The sequence below is a fragment of the Equus quagga genome, chromosome 1 (genome assembly GCF_021613505.1).
Source record: "Equus quagga isolate Etosha38 chromosome 1, UCLA_HA_Equagga_1.0, whole genome shotgun sequence".
Classification (NCBI taxonomy): Eukaryota; Metazoa; Chordata; class Mammalia; order Perissodactyla; family Equidae; genus Equus; species Equus quagga.
The window spans coordinates 163,519,782-163,537,481 of record NC_060267.1 but is presented as its reverse complement, the minus strand read 5'-3'; the positions used below and the strand labels follow the sequence as shown (position 1 = coordinate 163,537,481).

The window sequence follows — 17,700 nt, the reverse complement described above, 5'->3', positions numbered from 1 at the left end:
GCCCTCCCTTACTCATACCCCTTTCTACTCTCGTAACCATAGAGGACACTTGAGCACAAGCTGTGCTTAAATTTCGTGCCATCTGAGATGGTGTGAGAGTGTCGTGTAAGCACATTGTTGTTATAGTTTGGGAAAGCGGAGAAGCATTTGACAGTGTTGAGAAGCTGGCATGACCGAAGGCCCCGGAGAGGATGGGGGGGGGGGGGGGGGTGTGTCCTTGAGGTCACCGTGGTGCACAGCGATTCATCTTGTGCTGTAAGGAGCCTGTTTGGTGTGAGACTGTTGCAGAAGTCTTCCCACAGTGATCATGTACAAGATGGTGTGTAACACACCGAGTTCTTCCATAACGAGGCTTCTGATCACATAAGGTTGATCATAAATGGAGAAGTAAGAGGATTATTGTAGTGTAAGTGCCTGTGAACATACTATATACATGCTCTCCACACAGAAGCACAGCATGATACATCATCACAGGAACTGGCAGGAATTCGTATTTAGTTTTTCTGGATAGTTTTATTATTGCAGTGGCGTTCCTTTTTAGGGTAGTTTAGGTTCTGTTTTATTACTCAGTTTTCAACAATTTCTGTTTTCTCCGAATATTTTGTTGTACAGGACCAGAAACAGTATAAGATGAAAACCAAAATCTTTCCAACTTTTTGAAATTCTGTGTACTTCTTGAAACTAAAACTATTCAGAAGTTTTAAAACTTTGCCAACAATTTGTAGTAGGATAAACATTTAAAATCTGCACAATGCCTTCCTAACTAACCCGTTAGTGTGTTGGAACTGCTGTTTTTCCAGAGCCCTCAGCTATTGCCCCTGAGCTCTTTTGCACAGTGGAGCTCCTCCAGCCCCTGGTCTGTTTAAATATGTGTGGAGACATAGGGAGATTTCTGGTAATGCTAAATCCCAATCTAGAAATAGGAGTGAATTCCTTTCAAATGAAAGTTTGGTTGTGGCTTTATAGTTTATCCAGTTGTTTGCATAAAATAAAAACTTCTTATCTGATTTAAAAATACAGTTTTCGATAAGATACATCATCCTGGTGCATATACTGTTTTAATTGCTCTAAGCTCTGCCTCTGTGATTTTGTCTTTTTCTTTCTTTTATTCCTCTACATAGTGCTTCCTTCCCCACTCCGCCCCCCCAATTTCCTCTTCGTGGTGTTTTCTCTTGTCTTTGCTCCTTTCTCCTCTCCTCCAGCCTAAGAAATGTGTGTTACTAAGGACTTCTAGTGGCTGACGCTGGAAGTGCCTCTCAGAAATACCCACGAGGGCAAACATTTGGTCCATGCCGTGTGCACTGAGCACTACAGCACCTGGGAGACAGTGAGGAGGAATGGACTCCCCATCTCCATAGGGCCATGATAGGCACGTTCAAAAAGGGCAGGGATCGATGGCAAGCTTTGGAGGCAAGCTGCCACCCAGCACAAGGGACAGTCCCCCGCTCCTCGGGCTCATGAGCTGCCCAGCTTAGAAGGGCTGTTGCTATGACAACATGGGGGGCCTGGCTTTGACAGGAGGAAACCCCTCCACAGAACCTAGGGCAATAAATTGGTTGTTTTGACTACATGACACTATTTATTTTCATGAATTTTATACTTAATCCAAATGGTATTTAGGTGAGTAAAAGAGAAACCCGTATTATGCTGTGTATAATGAGCATAATGTCTTTATCTTATGTTTACATGGTGATTCACGTCAGAAACTGCAGTTTAATTTAAACTTGAAGTTTAGTCTGTGAAATGCAGGCCCTTCTAAGTGTGCAGATTTGATGATATATTAATTTAGAGTGAGAAGCGATAGATGGAGACGTTGATTGTGGTAGAGGAGGCGTTTTGTCTTGTGAAAATCAGCCGGCTACCTACAGATGAGATGGCATGTCACTTTACAGGATTTGATCTGAAATTCAGTGCATAAGAGATGCCAATTGTACCAGTGTTTAGATAAAAGTTATGTAACAGGAGAGCCACGTTCATCCTTAGGTCCATTCCACCCGAGCTCTGAAGGGAACTTTATGAAAAGTTCGAGCATACTGAAAAGCGAGAGAATTTTTGGCTTCCTGCACGTGGACCCTGGGTCACTCGTAACTCATAATTCGCTCCAGATTTCTATAGTACTTGGCATCTTTTCTCTGGCCAGAAATGATTATTAAAATAGTTTGAGTACAGTGTCAGGCTTATATGATGCCAAAACCATACTTAGGCTGAATATGATAGAAACTGAGAGTTTCACTATACTTCACAATAAAATTGCACAGGAGACCTTGAAAAAGAATTTCAGAAAGATTTTGATATACTCTCCTTTTTATAGTCAGTTCTGCTATAACACTTGTTTTGAAAATGCTGATTTCTTTGAGTGTGATTGATGTGTTAGGGAATAATTTTAACCTCATGGGAATTTTGTGTTTTCTTGTGCACAGTTTTGACCACAAGAAACACTAGTGAGCGCAGAAGACTGCACCTGTGAACTGAACGCGCACATGCACACCTCAGCACCTGCCAGCCCCCTCGCTTCCCTGAGAGTGCTAGGAGCTCTGCCCATCCTCATCGTGTGTTACGGCCTGTCCTCAGAGTTCAGATCCCTCTCCTTCCGCCCCTTCACAGTCACACACAAGCTGCACCCCTTCCGATACCCACCTCCACAAGCAAACTTCGGATCTTTCTCAAGGTCCAGTGCCGCATTCACTGTGGTGTTTGGCGTTCCTTAGCTATTTAACATATGCAGAACTGTGCAATCACTTTTATTCGGTTCCTGTCTTTTTTAAATATGTCACTGCAAAATTTTTGAATGTTGTGCCCCTAGCCTTATTTTTCCCGCAGCCCTCGTGGTTTTTGTTGCACAGTTTTGTACAGTGCAGTGATTTTAGGGACACGTGTGTCGCGTTCTAGCAGAACTGTCAGTACTGCGATTGTATTCTCCACAATGACCAGGTGACCGAATCCGGGGCTCCTCGTACCATAGACCCACCGTCCTTCCAGAAATTCTCCTCACACATCTGTAAATGTCTAATATCCTTGTCTGTTCCTTCCCCTTGACCTCTCCTTCTGGTCTTTCAGACTAGCTCTCTCTGCTCATTAATTTGAGTGATCCTGGAGCATCACTATGATGTTTTGGTCTGATTTAACTTTAAAATTCCTCCCTTGGAGATATGAACATTCTTTCATCTCAGCTACTACCTCTGTGCAGAACGTTTCCAATTTTCAATGCCAGAACCAAGTTTTCGTACAGTTTCTGGTTGCTGCTGCAGATTTGCTCAAGACTGCCCTGTTGTAAGCACCGATTCAGCTCAGCTGAGGTGGGACTCTGCGGCCTGAATGAGTGAACATATTGAAGTCACTTTGTAAACTGTGACATGCTTTACAACTGTAGGGTGTGTTCCAGATTTATCTACCCAGTTCACCCGCTGTGTCTTTGGCCCTTGCTTCTGTGCCCACAGCAAATCAGTCAGTCTCGCCCTGTCCTTCCCCACATCATCTCTCAATTCCATCCTCTTTTTCTCAGCCCCTCTGCGGCCTCCCTTATTTCTGCTATAGTAGTGGCTCCTTGCCTGCTTACCGACCCACTTTCACGCCCAGCACCGCCCCCCACCTCCATTTCTTCCTTCACACTTTGCCCGTAATTCTGAAATTCCACTTTGATCACAGTGCGTCTCTCCTTAAAATCCTAATTCTGTACCCCATCCAATTTGGCCCCTCACTCCTCTAACCACATTTCCCTGTTTCCTCTAAGGTGAATGGAAATGCCTAGAGAGTGTAACCATATTTCACATTGATTTGTATTCTGTCCCCTCCCCATCAAGCCTGCAATGGGGTCCCCCATGCACTGGCACCCAAATATGCCCCTCCCTACGTGTTTGTTAATAATTCAGTATTGCTTTTTATCTGGCAGAGCTTTAGGTTCTTTCTTTAATTTTTGCATTATATATGTTTTTCTGTAGTTTTCATAGTGGAAAATGTGGAAGTGGAAGCAAGGTTTCGTGAGGAAACGAGGACAAGTTACTCTGGAAACGATTTGTTATTCAGAAAATGTTTTCATAGTGACCTCGCTGGAAGGGAGGGTGACCGCAGCCACTAATGACATGGCACACTGCGGCCCCTGGATAGTAACCAGGTCCCTGCCCTCCCCCACGCAGTAGAGTATGGCCACAGCTCTCACCTGTGGGAGATGGAGAGGAGGGCTAGGTTTAATTGTAGCATGCAGCTGGGCACAGACCCCCACAGAGATGTAACTTACGCACCCCGGTTCAAATGTGTGATTTTTATATTATTTTAAAGTATTAAAAGCCATGTTGCATTTTCCAACAATAACCTTGTAAATGGTTTCTCTTCCCTTCATTCAACTTTGTGACATTTTGCTATACTTGGAAGCTTTAGTGAAAGAAAATGTTAGCTCTGAATTTCAGTTTAGAAGTCCTGGATCCTGCATTTGATTCTAAAATTCTTCACCCACATAGTAGTAATGCTTATTGTAAAGTGTTAACAAGAAAGATAGTGCTGTCAAGTCAGAGAGCTGTCACTTTCAAGAGCACAGAAAAAAAGCACCAAAGGTTACTGCTTCCTGAGGGAATTTCGTTCTTATTTTCTGTCTCATTCTCAGCAGAGTGAATCAGCTTGCTCTGTATGCCCGTGTAGCACGAGGGGGACAGTCCTCCACTGACGCTGAGCTTTAGAGGCTGCATACAGATCATTCTGATTAGAGGAGAGGACTCCTTTGGATCGAATTAGTTTGTCTTCTCAAGACCTCGATCCTTGGTTCACGTCTGCTGTTTCATTACTCATCCTGGAGTCCTGAGGAGCAAGTCCTGCTCTGGTCCAATCCTCCCAGGGTCTTTCCTGAGCCCGGTGGTACCTGAAGCCACACCTGCCACTTGGGCATTCACTGTCCACCAAGGCCAGCCATGGATCTCCAAGACGGCCTCAGAACTCTGGGGGTGTTCAGTGGTGGGGGCCAGGTGCATCAGTTTTATAAGTCCATTGGGAAGTGTGAGAATGATGCTCAATTGTTTGAGTTTGAGAAGGTATTTGCTTGTATGCATCACATAGTCACAGAATCCATGTAAAAGAACAAGGCGTTTTTGCTATCTAGCCATTCTCTTCTCTAACAACTTCAGCCCTTCTCAGACTGTATACCTTCATTAGAAACAGCTACAATGAAGCGCAGGCAGCAGCCATGTTTTAAGGAAGGAGTTAACAGCAGGGCATTTTCTATCTGAAACTGAGGGCCAAAGCAAGATGAAGGGAAAAAATCTGGAACTCGGAAGATGTTATTACTGTTATGGTTAAACTTCTTTCACCCAAGGACTTAAGATTATTGGCAAATTACTTTCATAATTATCAAAATCTGTGCTCCTAGGATGAAAGGAGATTCAGTGTATTGTTCGAAATCAGACATGAGATCCTTACATAAAACCGTAGACTGGCTTATTCTGAAAACAGAATTTTCTGACTTGATATGCAAATTTCAGAACAGAAAATAAAGAAGCAATCTATAGAAATCTAGTAATATAAAATATATTAGTATAGTAATAGTCCTTCATAACCATACCCATAAACAGAGAAGTTTGCCTTATACCAACATGAGGAGTTACTTTCAAAACAGAGCATTCTTATGAAAGGCATTTCTGGTTTCTTTCCAGCTTAATAAAATATGAATTTTAATTTTTATTTTGCCTTTATTTGAGGCTTCCTGCTTTACATCTGCTTGAGCCCTGTATTAAAACCTTCTATTAGAGTTGATCAAATTTATGAAATGGATTTCCGGGCTATGTTAAATCCAGAGATTTTTCTAATGCATTAGTTCCAGAAATTTAGGAGGTACTGGTAACTGGACACTAATATGAAACCCATTAGCGACAACTATGTAAAATCATCTTATACTTCATACACAATATGGGTGTCCACGTGGTAAGTTACTAGGTCTGGCAGGAGGATGTCTGATTGCTGTGCCAAGACTTACGCCTATGCATTTAAAGGGGATCGATGAAATTAATGCATTTGCATTAATGCAAATAATGCTTATGAAACCAACCACTCTACCCGGCCTTGCGTTATATTGACATATTAACGTAACAGATACAGAGAAAATAACTGAAGGCAGTTTTTCCCTTTGACTCATCTCTTGCACTTGCACCCCACGTAGTCTGAGATGCTTATTCTAGTAGTTTCTTATTAAATATAAATGATTTATCTTTTATAATAATGAATTGTTAAGTGGAACCAAGTAAATTGTTTGTTGTCATTTTTTAAAAATGTTTTCCCCGAGTGCTTTATAAAGAAACATTATTTAAAAAACAGTTCTGGCTCAGTGTCAGTAGTTGAGGTGATGTTACTGTACCGTGTGTAGTACCTGCCGGGAGTTCCTAAGTCCCTTCTGCTCTTGTACATCTTTCTGGTTGGAATGCCCTTTCTTGTTCTTTGTCTGGGCAACTGCTACTCATGTCAAGACCTATTGTGGTATTGTGGAAAAAGCAGGGGCTTTGAGCTCAAACACAACCCCAATTCCATTGTTTTATTAGTTACAGCCCCTCCTTTGTCCATAATAGCAGATGACCTTGGGAAAGTTGCTTAACTCAGGTCTTCAGTGTTCACATCTGTAAAGCTAAAACCATAAGTACCCATCTTATGTGGGTTTTTTGAGGATTAAATGAAATAGAAAGCGCCAAGTACGTACCTGATGCAGAGGAGGCGTTGAATTACTTTCATTTTGATTCATTCAGCCAACACTTGTACTATTTATACTCACAGCTTGGTATCAAGTGGCAGAGCTAGACAGAGATTGGTTCCCACTAGATCCAGTGGCGCCCCCATTTTGTCCCTGCTATATCCTCAGTGCCGTGTTCTCTCCGTTCAATCGTGGTGTCAGCTGAATGAATGAAAGCAAGACATCAGCCAGCTGGGTAGGCAGATGGAACGCGCATTGCCTGGCCCTGCGTCTCAGGTTGCTGGGCCCCTAACCTAGTGCTCTCCTGGGAGCTTCCTTAATAACCCCGGGAGGGGCTCTTCTCTCACTCAGGGAGGATTTAGGCAATTACTGCAAGAGTTGAGGATTAATGAACTCATGCTATGGACAAGAACTATAAACTGTTTACCATACATTAATTTAATTATAAATACATACCCAAACTATAAATATATACCCTAAAACTATAAAAAGATATGAACTATAAACTGGCAGGTCCTCCCAAAGGAGGTGGTGAACACATTTAGTAACAGGTGTGGTGAAGTGAATCCTCTCTACTCAGGTCTAGATGTGTTTTCTTCCTGCCTTGTCTCTGTTCTGCTGGTTGTTTACTGTGTGCCTACCTTCTCCTAGGCTGGTGCCCTCCGAACTCCCCTCTGCTACAGTCTGCAAATACCTGCTGCTGTGTACCTCCACACCTGCTGGGAATGGCTGTCACTCTGTTTGTGTTCTCCACCCTGGTGTATTAGCCACCTTCATATTTTATCCACTGCTCATAAGCGAGGGGGTGTGTATTCACTCCCATTGTTGGGAGAAGAACTTTCATATCAAAGCCCAAGCCACAAATGGAGCATCGACGTGGATGCCGTGACACCACCAGTACCCCACCATTAAATATCCCACCAACCTGCCATGGCTTAGGAGTATTTAACTTGGTCACACCTGATAGCATGTGGGCTATAATGGCAAAGCCATGTTTTATTGTGATTATTGTTTACTCATGGTCCTGGGTCAGCAACTGTTCTTTATTCCCTCTCAGCACTTAGCTCAGGGTCCCACACTTAGGGGGTTCTCAGTAGATGATTGTCCCAAGAACACAGGGTTGATCCTCCCAGGATTACAGAGCACAGGAGGCAGGGGAGTGTCCCTCTCCAGACCCTGGGGGTGGATATGCATTTCTTAAGCCTTGCATGTATTTTACAGCTGGAAGGTGCATAACTAACCTTTGTTGACACTTTTAAGCTGGAAGATGCTTCTAAGAATAGCAATGCATTTTGTTGTTTCTCTGATCTTCATCACACCAGGCTTTCCAAGTAAGACTAAAATTAGTACTGGGTGTTTGAAACATTGCCAGTGAACATATGAAAGGAAACCATACTCATTCAGCTTATTTTGGGCTACCAGAAAATGCTCTGCCAGGCCCCCTGAATAAATGGGGAGTGAGCTGTGACACCGTCCATTTGCAAGTGTTTTCATTGTGACAGTCACAAGTATCCTTTCATTTAATCTGCACAACATTACAAGGGTACTGTCTTTTATTAAACTCATTGTACAGGTAGGAAGTTATGACTCCATGACATTCAATATTTTGTCCTAGATGAGAAAGCTAATGAACAGCAGAGCCAGGATTTGAACCCATGGAAATCTGTGCTTTTTCTCCCCCACACCACCCCTAGTGTGAATCTGTTTGACCGCCTTTCCTCTCCCCTGCTGGTTGTCTATGTGTGTGAGCTTGTGCTCAATGCCACTGTTTTGTTCTCCTACATGCCTTCTGGTATTGCCCCTGTCCTGCCCATTTGCTTCGTGACCAGGTTCATTTCATTGCCTGTGTGGTTTTTTTTTTCCTTTTTGCTGTTTGAATGATGGAGGCACTGATGGCCAATTCTTTGATACTGAGCTGTGACAACCACCATCCTTGCTTGAATAAGTCCTTGCTTCATATCTCTCATTTGGCTTGACATCAAAACTGAAAAAGGTTACTGATGACGCTATGAACCTTTTTAGTATGCAAATTATGTAATGGTACAAATGACTTTATATCAGTATAATCAAGTTCTTAACGATTCATTTTTATCACTGCCTGTTCAATATGTCAAGCTGTAAAATAGAGTATTTTAATCTACAGGAATGACTCAGATCTTGAAGAATGAATGTGCAAATACTGAATTTCGTTGTGCAAGCTCTGCCGCTAGGCTATGGACTTCTTGAAGAGAAGGGCTGTATTCTGTAGGTCACTGTGTCCCCAGTTCCTCCTCAGGGTCTGCCTATAGTAGACCTGCCATGAATCATGAATGAAGACTTCAGTGAACACCTGCTGTGGCCTTCAAACCTCTCGGTGTTTACTATACTCTTCTGAGAACAGTGGAAGGTGATAAATGCTGTGAGACTCACTTTAAGACTGGTGCACTTCTTAAGAGGCATGTTGATTAGGCTTTACTTAATATAACTGATCAAAATATGGTGTTCTTTGAGTTATACAAAAAAATTCAACCTACGTATATTTAGTTTTTATAAAATAATTACCATGACAGTTAGTGATAAATGCTGTAAAGAAAAACAAAGCGGAATTTAAAGGAATGGAGAATGATAGATTGGTGTTATTTAAAATAGAAGGGTCATGTAAAATAGATGAGTAATATCATAATGCAAAATATTTGGATGTTTAAATACAGAAAGTTAGAATCTACATTTAGGACAAGCATCATAATGTACCATATGAGTCATGAGAGCTGAATCTGGTTATCCCATTTTCATAGTGATTTTAGAGCCAAAAATATTACTTCAGATAGATCTTTTCCTGACATTTTGGTGAGTAAAATAATTGATCAGCTGTGCCCTGATCCTTTTTCTTGTTCAAGCTTGGCTCTTAAAACAAGCACATGCAATTTAGAACAAGAACTCAAAATAGAATGTTTTAAAATCCTTGATAGGAACATTAAAAATGCTAGTTTGAGTGTTATCCTTAGTGATGTATCAAATAAATGCTGTTTTTTAATCCTCATTGTAAGTTTTAAACCAATTTTCACATGAAGGCATTTCGGCTGAAATGGTAAGGTGTGTAGATGTTGGAGCTTTCTATAAGACGAAGAAGTTCAAGATTTTGTTAAAATGAATAACCGAAATGTCATAATGTGTTTATGATTTAAAACACAGACCAGATGTGTAACACATATTTATTTGAAGGTTTTCACACTGAAACGAACTCAGTTCGGTGCTGGTTCAAGGTTCAAATTCAGTGTTGTACAAGCCTGACTCCACTGGAAACAGCATACTCACAGCCTTGTGTAAACCATTACAGGGAGATGCATGATTTTATCATTTTTCACATATACTTTTGAACTTAAGTAGTGGAAAGTCAGATAAAAGAGCGTTTTTGCCTCATCACCTCAGCCTGTTTTTAGGGGAAGAGCCCGGTGCACGTGTGTAGGCTGGTGTCCAGTTGTCAGGTGTCATCTCGTGTCTGGATGTTCCCTTTGCAGATGATCCAGTCCCTCAAGGCGTTGATTGAAAATGCAGATGCTGTGTACGAAAAGATTGTACATTGTCAGAAGGCAGGTAAGTGCGAGCTTGTTTCTTTTCTTTAAAATTAGTAGCATCATATATTTTGCCTCTAAATATTTCATCTTTTTGATACTATATCAAGAAAATCAGATATAAAAATTATTTTTCCATGGCTAAAGAAAATGCCAGTTCACTGGTTCTCAATCCTGAATAACAAACTCAGCTCGGCGGAGCATTTAAAATATATTGACATCGGTCTGGGGTGTGGCCTAAGAATTCATGTCCCAGGTGTTTCTGATGAGCAGCAAGACTGAGAACCTCTGCACCCATCTCTTTGCTCGGTGTTTCCTGTGCCGCCAAACTCCCCTCGTCGCCCGTGACACTCTAGCTCATGGTAGGAAAAGGGTGGCTTGAGCCGAGAAGGAATGAGTTCTTAGAAAGGAAAATGGGCACCAGTTACAACCTCTTGACACTTCAAAATGCACTGGCATTTTCAAATGCTGATGAATTCATTAATTGAACATCCAATTGTTATACTAGATTATAAAATTCTGCTTACATACACAACCATCTAACTAACGTTAGCAGTGATAAAACCACAAAATCACGTGTTCTGCATTGTAATTAGATGAAATGGAGTTCTTTCAATTTTTAAATTTCGTTTGTGTCAATTTGGAAGATTCTAATATGGAGAATATTTGTAATTCATAAATAAGAGTACCTGTCCTTAATTTCTAAGTCTTAGGTTTCTGTTCTTTAAAATCAAGAGACTAATAACTATTACCTAGCCTGAAAAAACAATCATCTCTTAGAAATGAACTTGTTTAAAATAGTTTAAAGACAAGGATACGTGCGACAATTTTCTTTTTTGGTGTTTATTGCAGGAATGTGCACATTAGTGACTAATCAGAAAAAAGTCCTCATCTTGTTAGCAAAATATTATTAGCGAAGTGATCTTTCTATGTCTAGTCCTCTCTGGGCTAATATTCCCTACAACCACAACTAAAACAAGTTACTTCAAACACCATTTTATCATGTCACCACCCTGTACAACATCAGTAGCTTACTAGAGTCTGTGGAGTCAAAGCTAACCTTCGAAATTCCCATGCAAGGTCATCTACCAACTGGTCCCCCCATCTTGCCAGTACTTTATAAAATTTATTAATTAACTCATCTGTTCATTTAATAAATACGTTTTGAACTTATACTATGCATAAGGTACTTTTAAGAGCTGTTACAGACCAAAATGTTAAAAAGTAAGCAAGATTGGTTTTTGCCTCGTAGAACGTTCCAATCAAACAGGAGATGTGAAAGTAATCACACACAATCACATGTACTGAGTCCTTACTGAGTGTTACTCAGGAGGCTGAACTCACCTGGGAGGCAGAGGGGAGCCATTGGTTTTTGAGCAAAATGGCAAAGAGATTGAGCTTTAAGGTGATGATCGTAATAGCTGTGTACAGAGGGTTGTCATGGGCTGAACTGGATTGGGAGGCTGCTGGGAGCACTGAGGAAGGAAAGGAAGTGATGGTGTCCATCCAGCCTGGCCTTGGACTGCCCTTCCGGAGTTCCTGAGTGTTCCTACTTAGATTTTCACAAGCCGTCGCTCTCGTCTCTCTCGCTCCTCTCTGCCAATCTGTACTTTTCTTCTTTTTGTCTCAACAGTCTTCCAGGAGACCTTTATGATTCCAGGATTTGTGTTACCTAACCATTTTATTTAGCCCTTCGCACGTGTGTTTGGTCAACTGATAGAGCTTCTTCAGTTACTGTGTATTTTATTAATGTATTCCATCTTCCAGACAGGATAGTAACATCCTATGGCACCAGGATTGCATATTGAGTTACTCTCTGTATTTTACCTCTGACATCTGTTCTAACACTCTGCACAAAGCAGTCACTCAAATATTACCTGACTAAATGTGATCTGACTTTTAAGTATTCGGTTCTATTAAATGCATGTATTGCTATGAGAATTAGGGACTATTAGAATTTGAAACTACATTTATCAGGAAAAAAAGAACTGTTGATTAATTTAACAATTTGAGTTATTGTCAATTCTTTGCAACTTCATTGGTTTATGAAATTTGGTAATTTCTAGCATAATGCAGCTTTATCTTGTTCTGTTTTGATTTCAATAAGGGATGTTTTTGCTTGTATTCAAAAAGCTGAAGAGCCTTGTCTATAAAGGATTTTGCTGGGAGGAGGAAAAAAAATAACCCTGGGTTCGTGTTGCTCTGGGTTTAAAGACCTTTAAAAGCATGTAACGATCATCTTTTGGTTTCACAGTTAGCTGAGCGCCTACACAGCTCTCTGTTATCCTGAGTGCTTATTTTAGAGTCCTTTGATCTTTTGTTTCTCATGTTTACAGTTATCGTAAGAGCATATAGTCATTAGTCACAGGAAGAATTGCTAATTTGTATTGGGCTCAAAAACGTTTGCATAAGATTTTAGCTTTGATAAGTAATTGTTATGCTGCTTGTACAACTTTAATCTTGCAGTGACAAAATGAAGATATAGGTCACCAAAGTGCTGCGAGAGAGCACTATTTTAGATGTATTTCAAGCTTTTAAACACAAATTTATATTCTTCTTAGATAAACCTTAATTTAAACAAGTGAAAATAAAGAGTTATGCTCCCACCTCCAGGCCCATGTTAACAAGTGCGCCCAGTGCGGACAGGTTCGGACTCCTGGCTATGTAATTGATTTTTTTGCCGTAGAAATGTGTATGCCACTGTTATTGGGAAGAGGGAGTGAGGCAGGAGAGGAGTGCTGAGCAGTGAAGACCGCCAGCCAAGGCAGGCTGGGAACCTGAGGCCCCACCCAGTCGGCAGATGACCCAGAGGCATCTGGGGGGCAGTGGGAACAACCAGGCGATGGGCAGTTCGGGCAGCCTGCATAGCCCACTCTTAAGAGAATATGGCAGCACAGAAGGTTGAAGGGTTAAAGGGAAATCTTAATAGGAAAACCGTGTTCCTAGGAATATGAAAGATCCAGTGAAGAGGTGAAGAGGAGACCTTAACGGATAAGACAGGGACTGAGGCTGGAGGAAGTGAGGAGGGCAGGAATCAAGTACAGTTGTGAAACACTTGACCTTGGAAAGGGGGAAGGACCCCTCTTCTTCCCGGTTAATACAGAAAACTGTGACGTTTAGAGAAATTCTGAGAAAGAAAGGAGTGTTCTCCGTTAGAAGCTAGACAAGGAAGTAGTGCCATAGGAGAACAGCAGCAGCTTTGGGATGAGGAAGTGGAAGAGGGGCCGAAGGACCGGCCGGCGTATGGGAGCGTTTGTTCGCAGTCAGAGGTCAGTAGTGCCAGCGGAAGGGACTGATTGGATGTGAGGTGGTGCAGGAGTGATGTGGGATGAGTGGGTCTGGGCTGCCATGTGAGTGAGAAAGATAAGTGATAAATGGCAGGGCCATCCACGAATGAGTGTGTTAAATCGGTGAGCACAGGCGAATACGCTGACACGCACACATGCTCCTGAATCTAACGAATGCTTGTTCTTCCAAGATATAGTGAAGGAGGTGATTGGTAAGGAGTACTTGCAAGGGAGCTGAAACGGAATCTGCAGAGGGAAAAGCATCATAAAAGTTCATAGAAGTTCTTTTTTAAAAAGTTGATAAAAGATTAGCCAGATTCTTTCAGGGGAAAACAGTCTTTTCCACTTTCTAATATCTATCTCTTTCTCTCTTTCAATGGCCAAAATCAGCAGCCTGTCTTTGCATTTGAATTGCTTTTTTAGTCACTGAATTGATCTGCTTCCTAAAGGCGAGGAGGAGGATCTGGAAGGAAACCCATGCTGCTCTGCTTCAGTGAGTTGGGTGTTTTCATCAGGGGACTTTAAATGGAAAATAATTTGTTCTCTGGAAAGGAAAAAAGAAATCAATGACATACTTCCTGTCAAAGATGGTGAATTAACACCTGCACTTAATCTCCACTCCCTTCTGAGCCTCATTGAAATGACAGTAAGGGTTGCTGTTGTTTTTTTAAGGCATGAACCCATAAGGACAAAGAAAATGGGAGCAACAAAATTTTGGAAACTGAAACCCAGCTGAATAAGTGCTAATTGACTTAGCTGAGTGAGGAGAGCTGGAGCTGGCGGCGGGAGCGGGGGGCTGACGGGCATCTGATTTGCGCTGCAGACCATCCCCGACCAGCTCAGAACATGGTGGCACCTGGTGCCTCTGGAAGTTGGCGTAAAGGTGGGGATAAAAGAGAAGAACTGCCCGAAACCTGGATTAAGAAGCAATTAGACCCCAGATGGCCGAGAACCTGCTTGTGTCCTGACAGTGGGGAGGTTAAAAATAGCAACATTCTCATCCCATATGGGGAATTCAGTAGATAACGCTTGAAAAAAAAAATCTAATTAAACAATATAAGCATGTTACTTAGAAATATGGACATAAATACTAAAAAAGGAAACAAATTCAGCTAAAGGGTTTGAATGTAGCTGCTTCTGGAGAGGGGGAATTGGTGACAACTATTTGGCTCTTTCAACTGTGTGCATACATAATTCTGATAAAAGTTAAATTACTACTAAATTTAATTTAAATTACTAAATTAAAAAAAAAAAAAAAAAAAGGAAGGAAGGAATCAAGGATGGGAAGCTGCTTGGGGAATCCCTGACTGTGGATGTTTCCTGAGAAGACGTGAGCCATACCCACAAGGTTGGGGACAGTGTTAGGTGAGTTAGCTGAGGTCTGCCGGGCCCCCTGCCGGCCTCCCTGGCTTTGCGGGCAGGCCCAGTGCAGAGATGATGTCTGTGCCTGGGTGGGCGAGAGCCTGGTTCCTCTTCTGGCAGGAGAATTGCTTTTGCAGTCTCAGAATGACGAGGGAAGATCAAGCTCTAAATGAGAGAAAACCCAGCCCACCCCAGGCCTATTTAAATAGCAGCTTCTTTCTAAAAGCTCTGAGGATTCTCACGCATGGCAGGCTTGTATAGTTACTGAGGACACTGGGATATTAGGTAACTGTCCAGATAATGAAAGCTTTAATTACCCTTCATTTTAATCAGCCTAATGGAAAACTTTCTGTGATGGATTCTATACATCCCTGCTTTCTTAAATTTAGTTTGCCGAAAATAAATGGAAATTCTGATGACTCAGGGTCATCTTGAGAGGCATTATTATTATTCTGTGGTTTAATGCAGCAATTCCTCCAGGAGCCTTTACGTTTTGGAGGATCCTTGACCTGCACTCTCGATGGCCTTGCTTTGCCTGTTCAGATCAGAGTTAATAGTTTAATTCCATCTCCTCTCATTCCTTCACTTCCTACTGCTAATTTGTGCTGTATTTCCCGGCCATCTATTTGTACACCACTCTGTTTTTTTCCTTTCTGACATGCTGCTTTGAGTCTGCTGGGCAGTTGGCATCTCCCCTGTAACCGAGATTGGTAGATGTATGCTACCTCACAGCAGATGAGAGCCTGATGCGCTCCCATATGGGGAGAAGAAGCAGAATGCCAGGCCAGACCTACAAGGCCTGGATTTGCTTGCTCAGAGACCTTTCTTATTTTACAAACTCCTCGCATCTCGGTGCATTCTTAGGAGCCGAGGTTACCAGATAAGTAATGTGCCACCATCCATCACTTGGTTTGCTCACATCCTTGTCTTACCCAACACAGTAAACATTAAATCATCTGTAGGATTCATCCTGAAAGCACTTCCTTTCCAAGTGTGCTATGTGAAAATATTTGCAAAAGGAAACCTGGGAGCCTGTGACGTTTGTCTGTTTGTGTCAAGATGTTTTCTCGGCTCTGTTTTACAGAACAGTAAGAGGTTCTTCCGTGGGGATCCAGAGACCCATATTCTGTGCCACCGGTACCATGTCTTGCTGTGTGATGTTAGGTTAGTCTCTTGACCCCTCCCTGCCTCATCTTCCTTCTTGTAAGTCACATTAGATGGTATGACTCTCTGCTGGCCCCATGGGTTCTAAAATGCAGCGACCTAGGATCAGTTGCCTAAGCAGCCATTTTGGAATGGCTTGATTGCAGTTACTTAAAAAGATTCCAAGATGAACTGAGTAATCCCATCTAGTGGTCCAGGACACCTAAAATGCAGCCCATCAGCATGGGTTTTGAGGGGGAGAGTGAATGCCTAACTTTGAAGGTGAAGAGTGACCACTGAAGGTGAGACCTCCGAACCTGAGTTGGACTCCCGTAACTCCTTTGGAACCCTCGACGTCTTTCCTCTCCTTAAAGAACGGGTGTTGAATCACCAGATCCTCTCCTGCGCACTTTAATTAAGTAACAGTTAGTGAAGCCAAGGGAAGCCAAGAAGTAGCAAGGTCTTCAATGGCCGGCAACTTGCCCTCCTCCCTTTAATTCCCCCTGAGGATCCATGGCTGATAAGGGAGGTTGGGGGGAAGGATCACAAAGGTGACAACTAGGCCAACTCAGGTCAAAAGCTTCAAAACAAGCAGCAGGTCTCCAGAAACCCGCTGTCTCACCACAACCCACATCTCCTGTATCCGGCACCCCTCTGGCTTTAAGATGCCCACATCGACTGTCATCCTAACAGTGTTTCTCCTAAGTGTGGTCAGAACCTCCTGCGGCTGCTTGTTTAAAATGCACTTTCTTTGCTTCACCCCCAGTCTTGCATCTTTGGGGCTGGGGCTCGGGAATTTGCACTTGAGTGAGCACAGTCAGGTTTTGTGAACCTCTCTTTAGAGGGTGGAGCAGAGAAGGCCCCTCCTGGGTTCATGCTCACCTCTGAGCCTCTTTCCTCTGTCCCTCAGAGGGACAGGTGACCCGTTCAGACTCCAGGGAGTGCTGCCTTGAGGGATTAATGGGCAGCCAAGTTGTCTTTCTCAAGGAGTGTGTTCCTTCTTCCTAATATAGCTTTCACTGGTGAAATTTCCCCAGGGCCGCGAATGAAGGGGAGGGAAATTCGGGGGGGATGCTTGAGCTTCCTGGGGTACTTATCCTGTGAGCAAGTCCCAGAGCTGTGTTTTTTTGTCCCTTCTTCCTCCCTCCTTCCTTTGTAAACCCACAGAGTCTCCGAAAGCATCACTTTTCTCTTAAATAGCAACTCTCAGGGTCCTCTCGGCAGGTGCTCTGCTGGGGAGGAATTGGGCTGCTTTCAACTCTGGCTTGCCCATAAAAATTTTTGTGATTATTATTCTGTTATACTTGTTTATTAAAGCTGAGAAGAACTACAATTCAAGTCAAGTCCTCAAATAAATTAAATCATCTTTCTCAGACAAATACCAGAAGGTTTTTTATATCTCTCTATATATAACCTAATAAATATCCTAAAATGAAGTGAATAGCCTAGATGATCTCTAAGGCTTTTCCAGCTCTCAAATTCTGTGCTCTACGAATCCTGTAATATAATAGGAATAAGGGATTCTAGTGGGTAAAGTGAATAAATGCATTCTAAGAATGTTTTAACAATATTTAGAGATAAATCTTCTTCTAGGAATAAGGAATTTAAAACAACTTTAACCTGCCTTCTTTCATTATAGTCAGTGGCATGTCAAAAACATGTCATTACACATGTTAACATATTAGAGGAAAAACAC

General features: G+C 42.2%; 1 protein-coding gene across 1 annotated transcript in view; it reads left to right on the top strand.

Annotated features, from left to right (window-relative positions):
* The window catches only part of PLCL2 (phospholipase C like 2), a 178,319-nt gene that overhangs the window by 127,480 nt on the left and 33,139 nt on the right, over nucleotides 1–17,700 (top strand). The window contains 1 exon segment of the mRNA XM_046646436.1: nucleotides 10,159–10,234. Coding sequence (XP_046502392.1) covers nucleotides 10,159–10,234 — 76 coding nt within the window.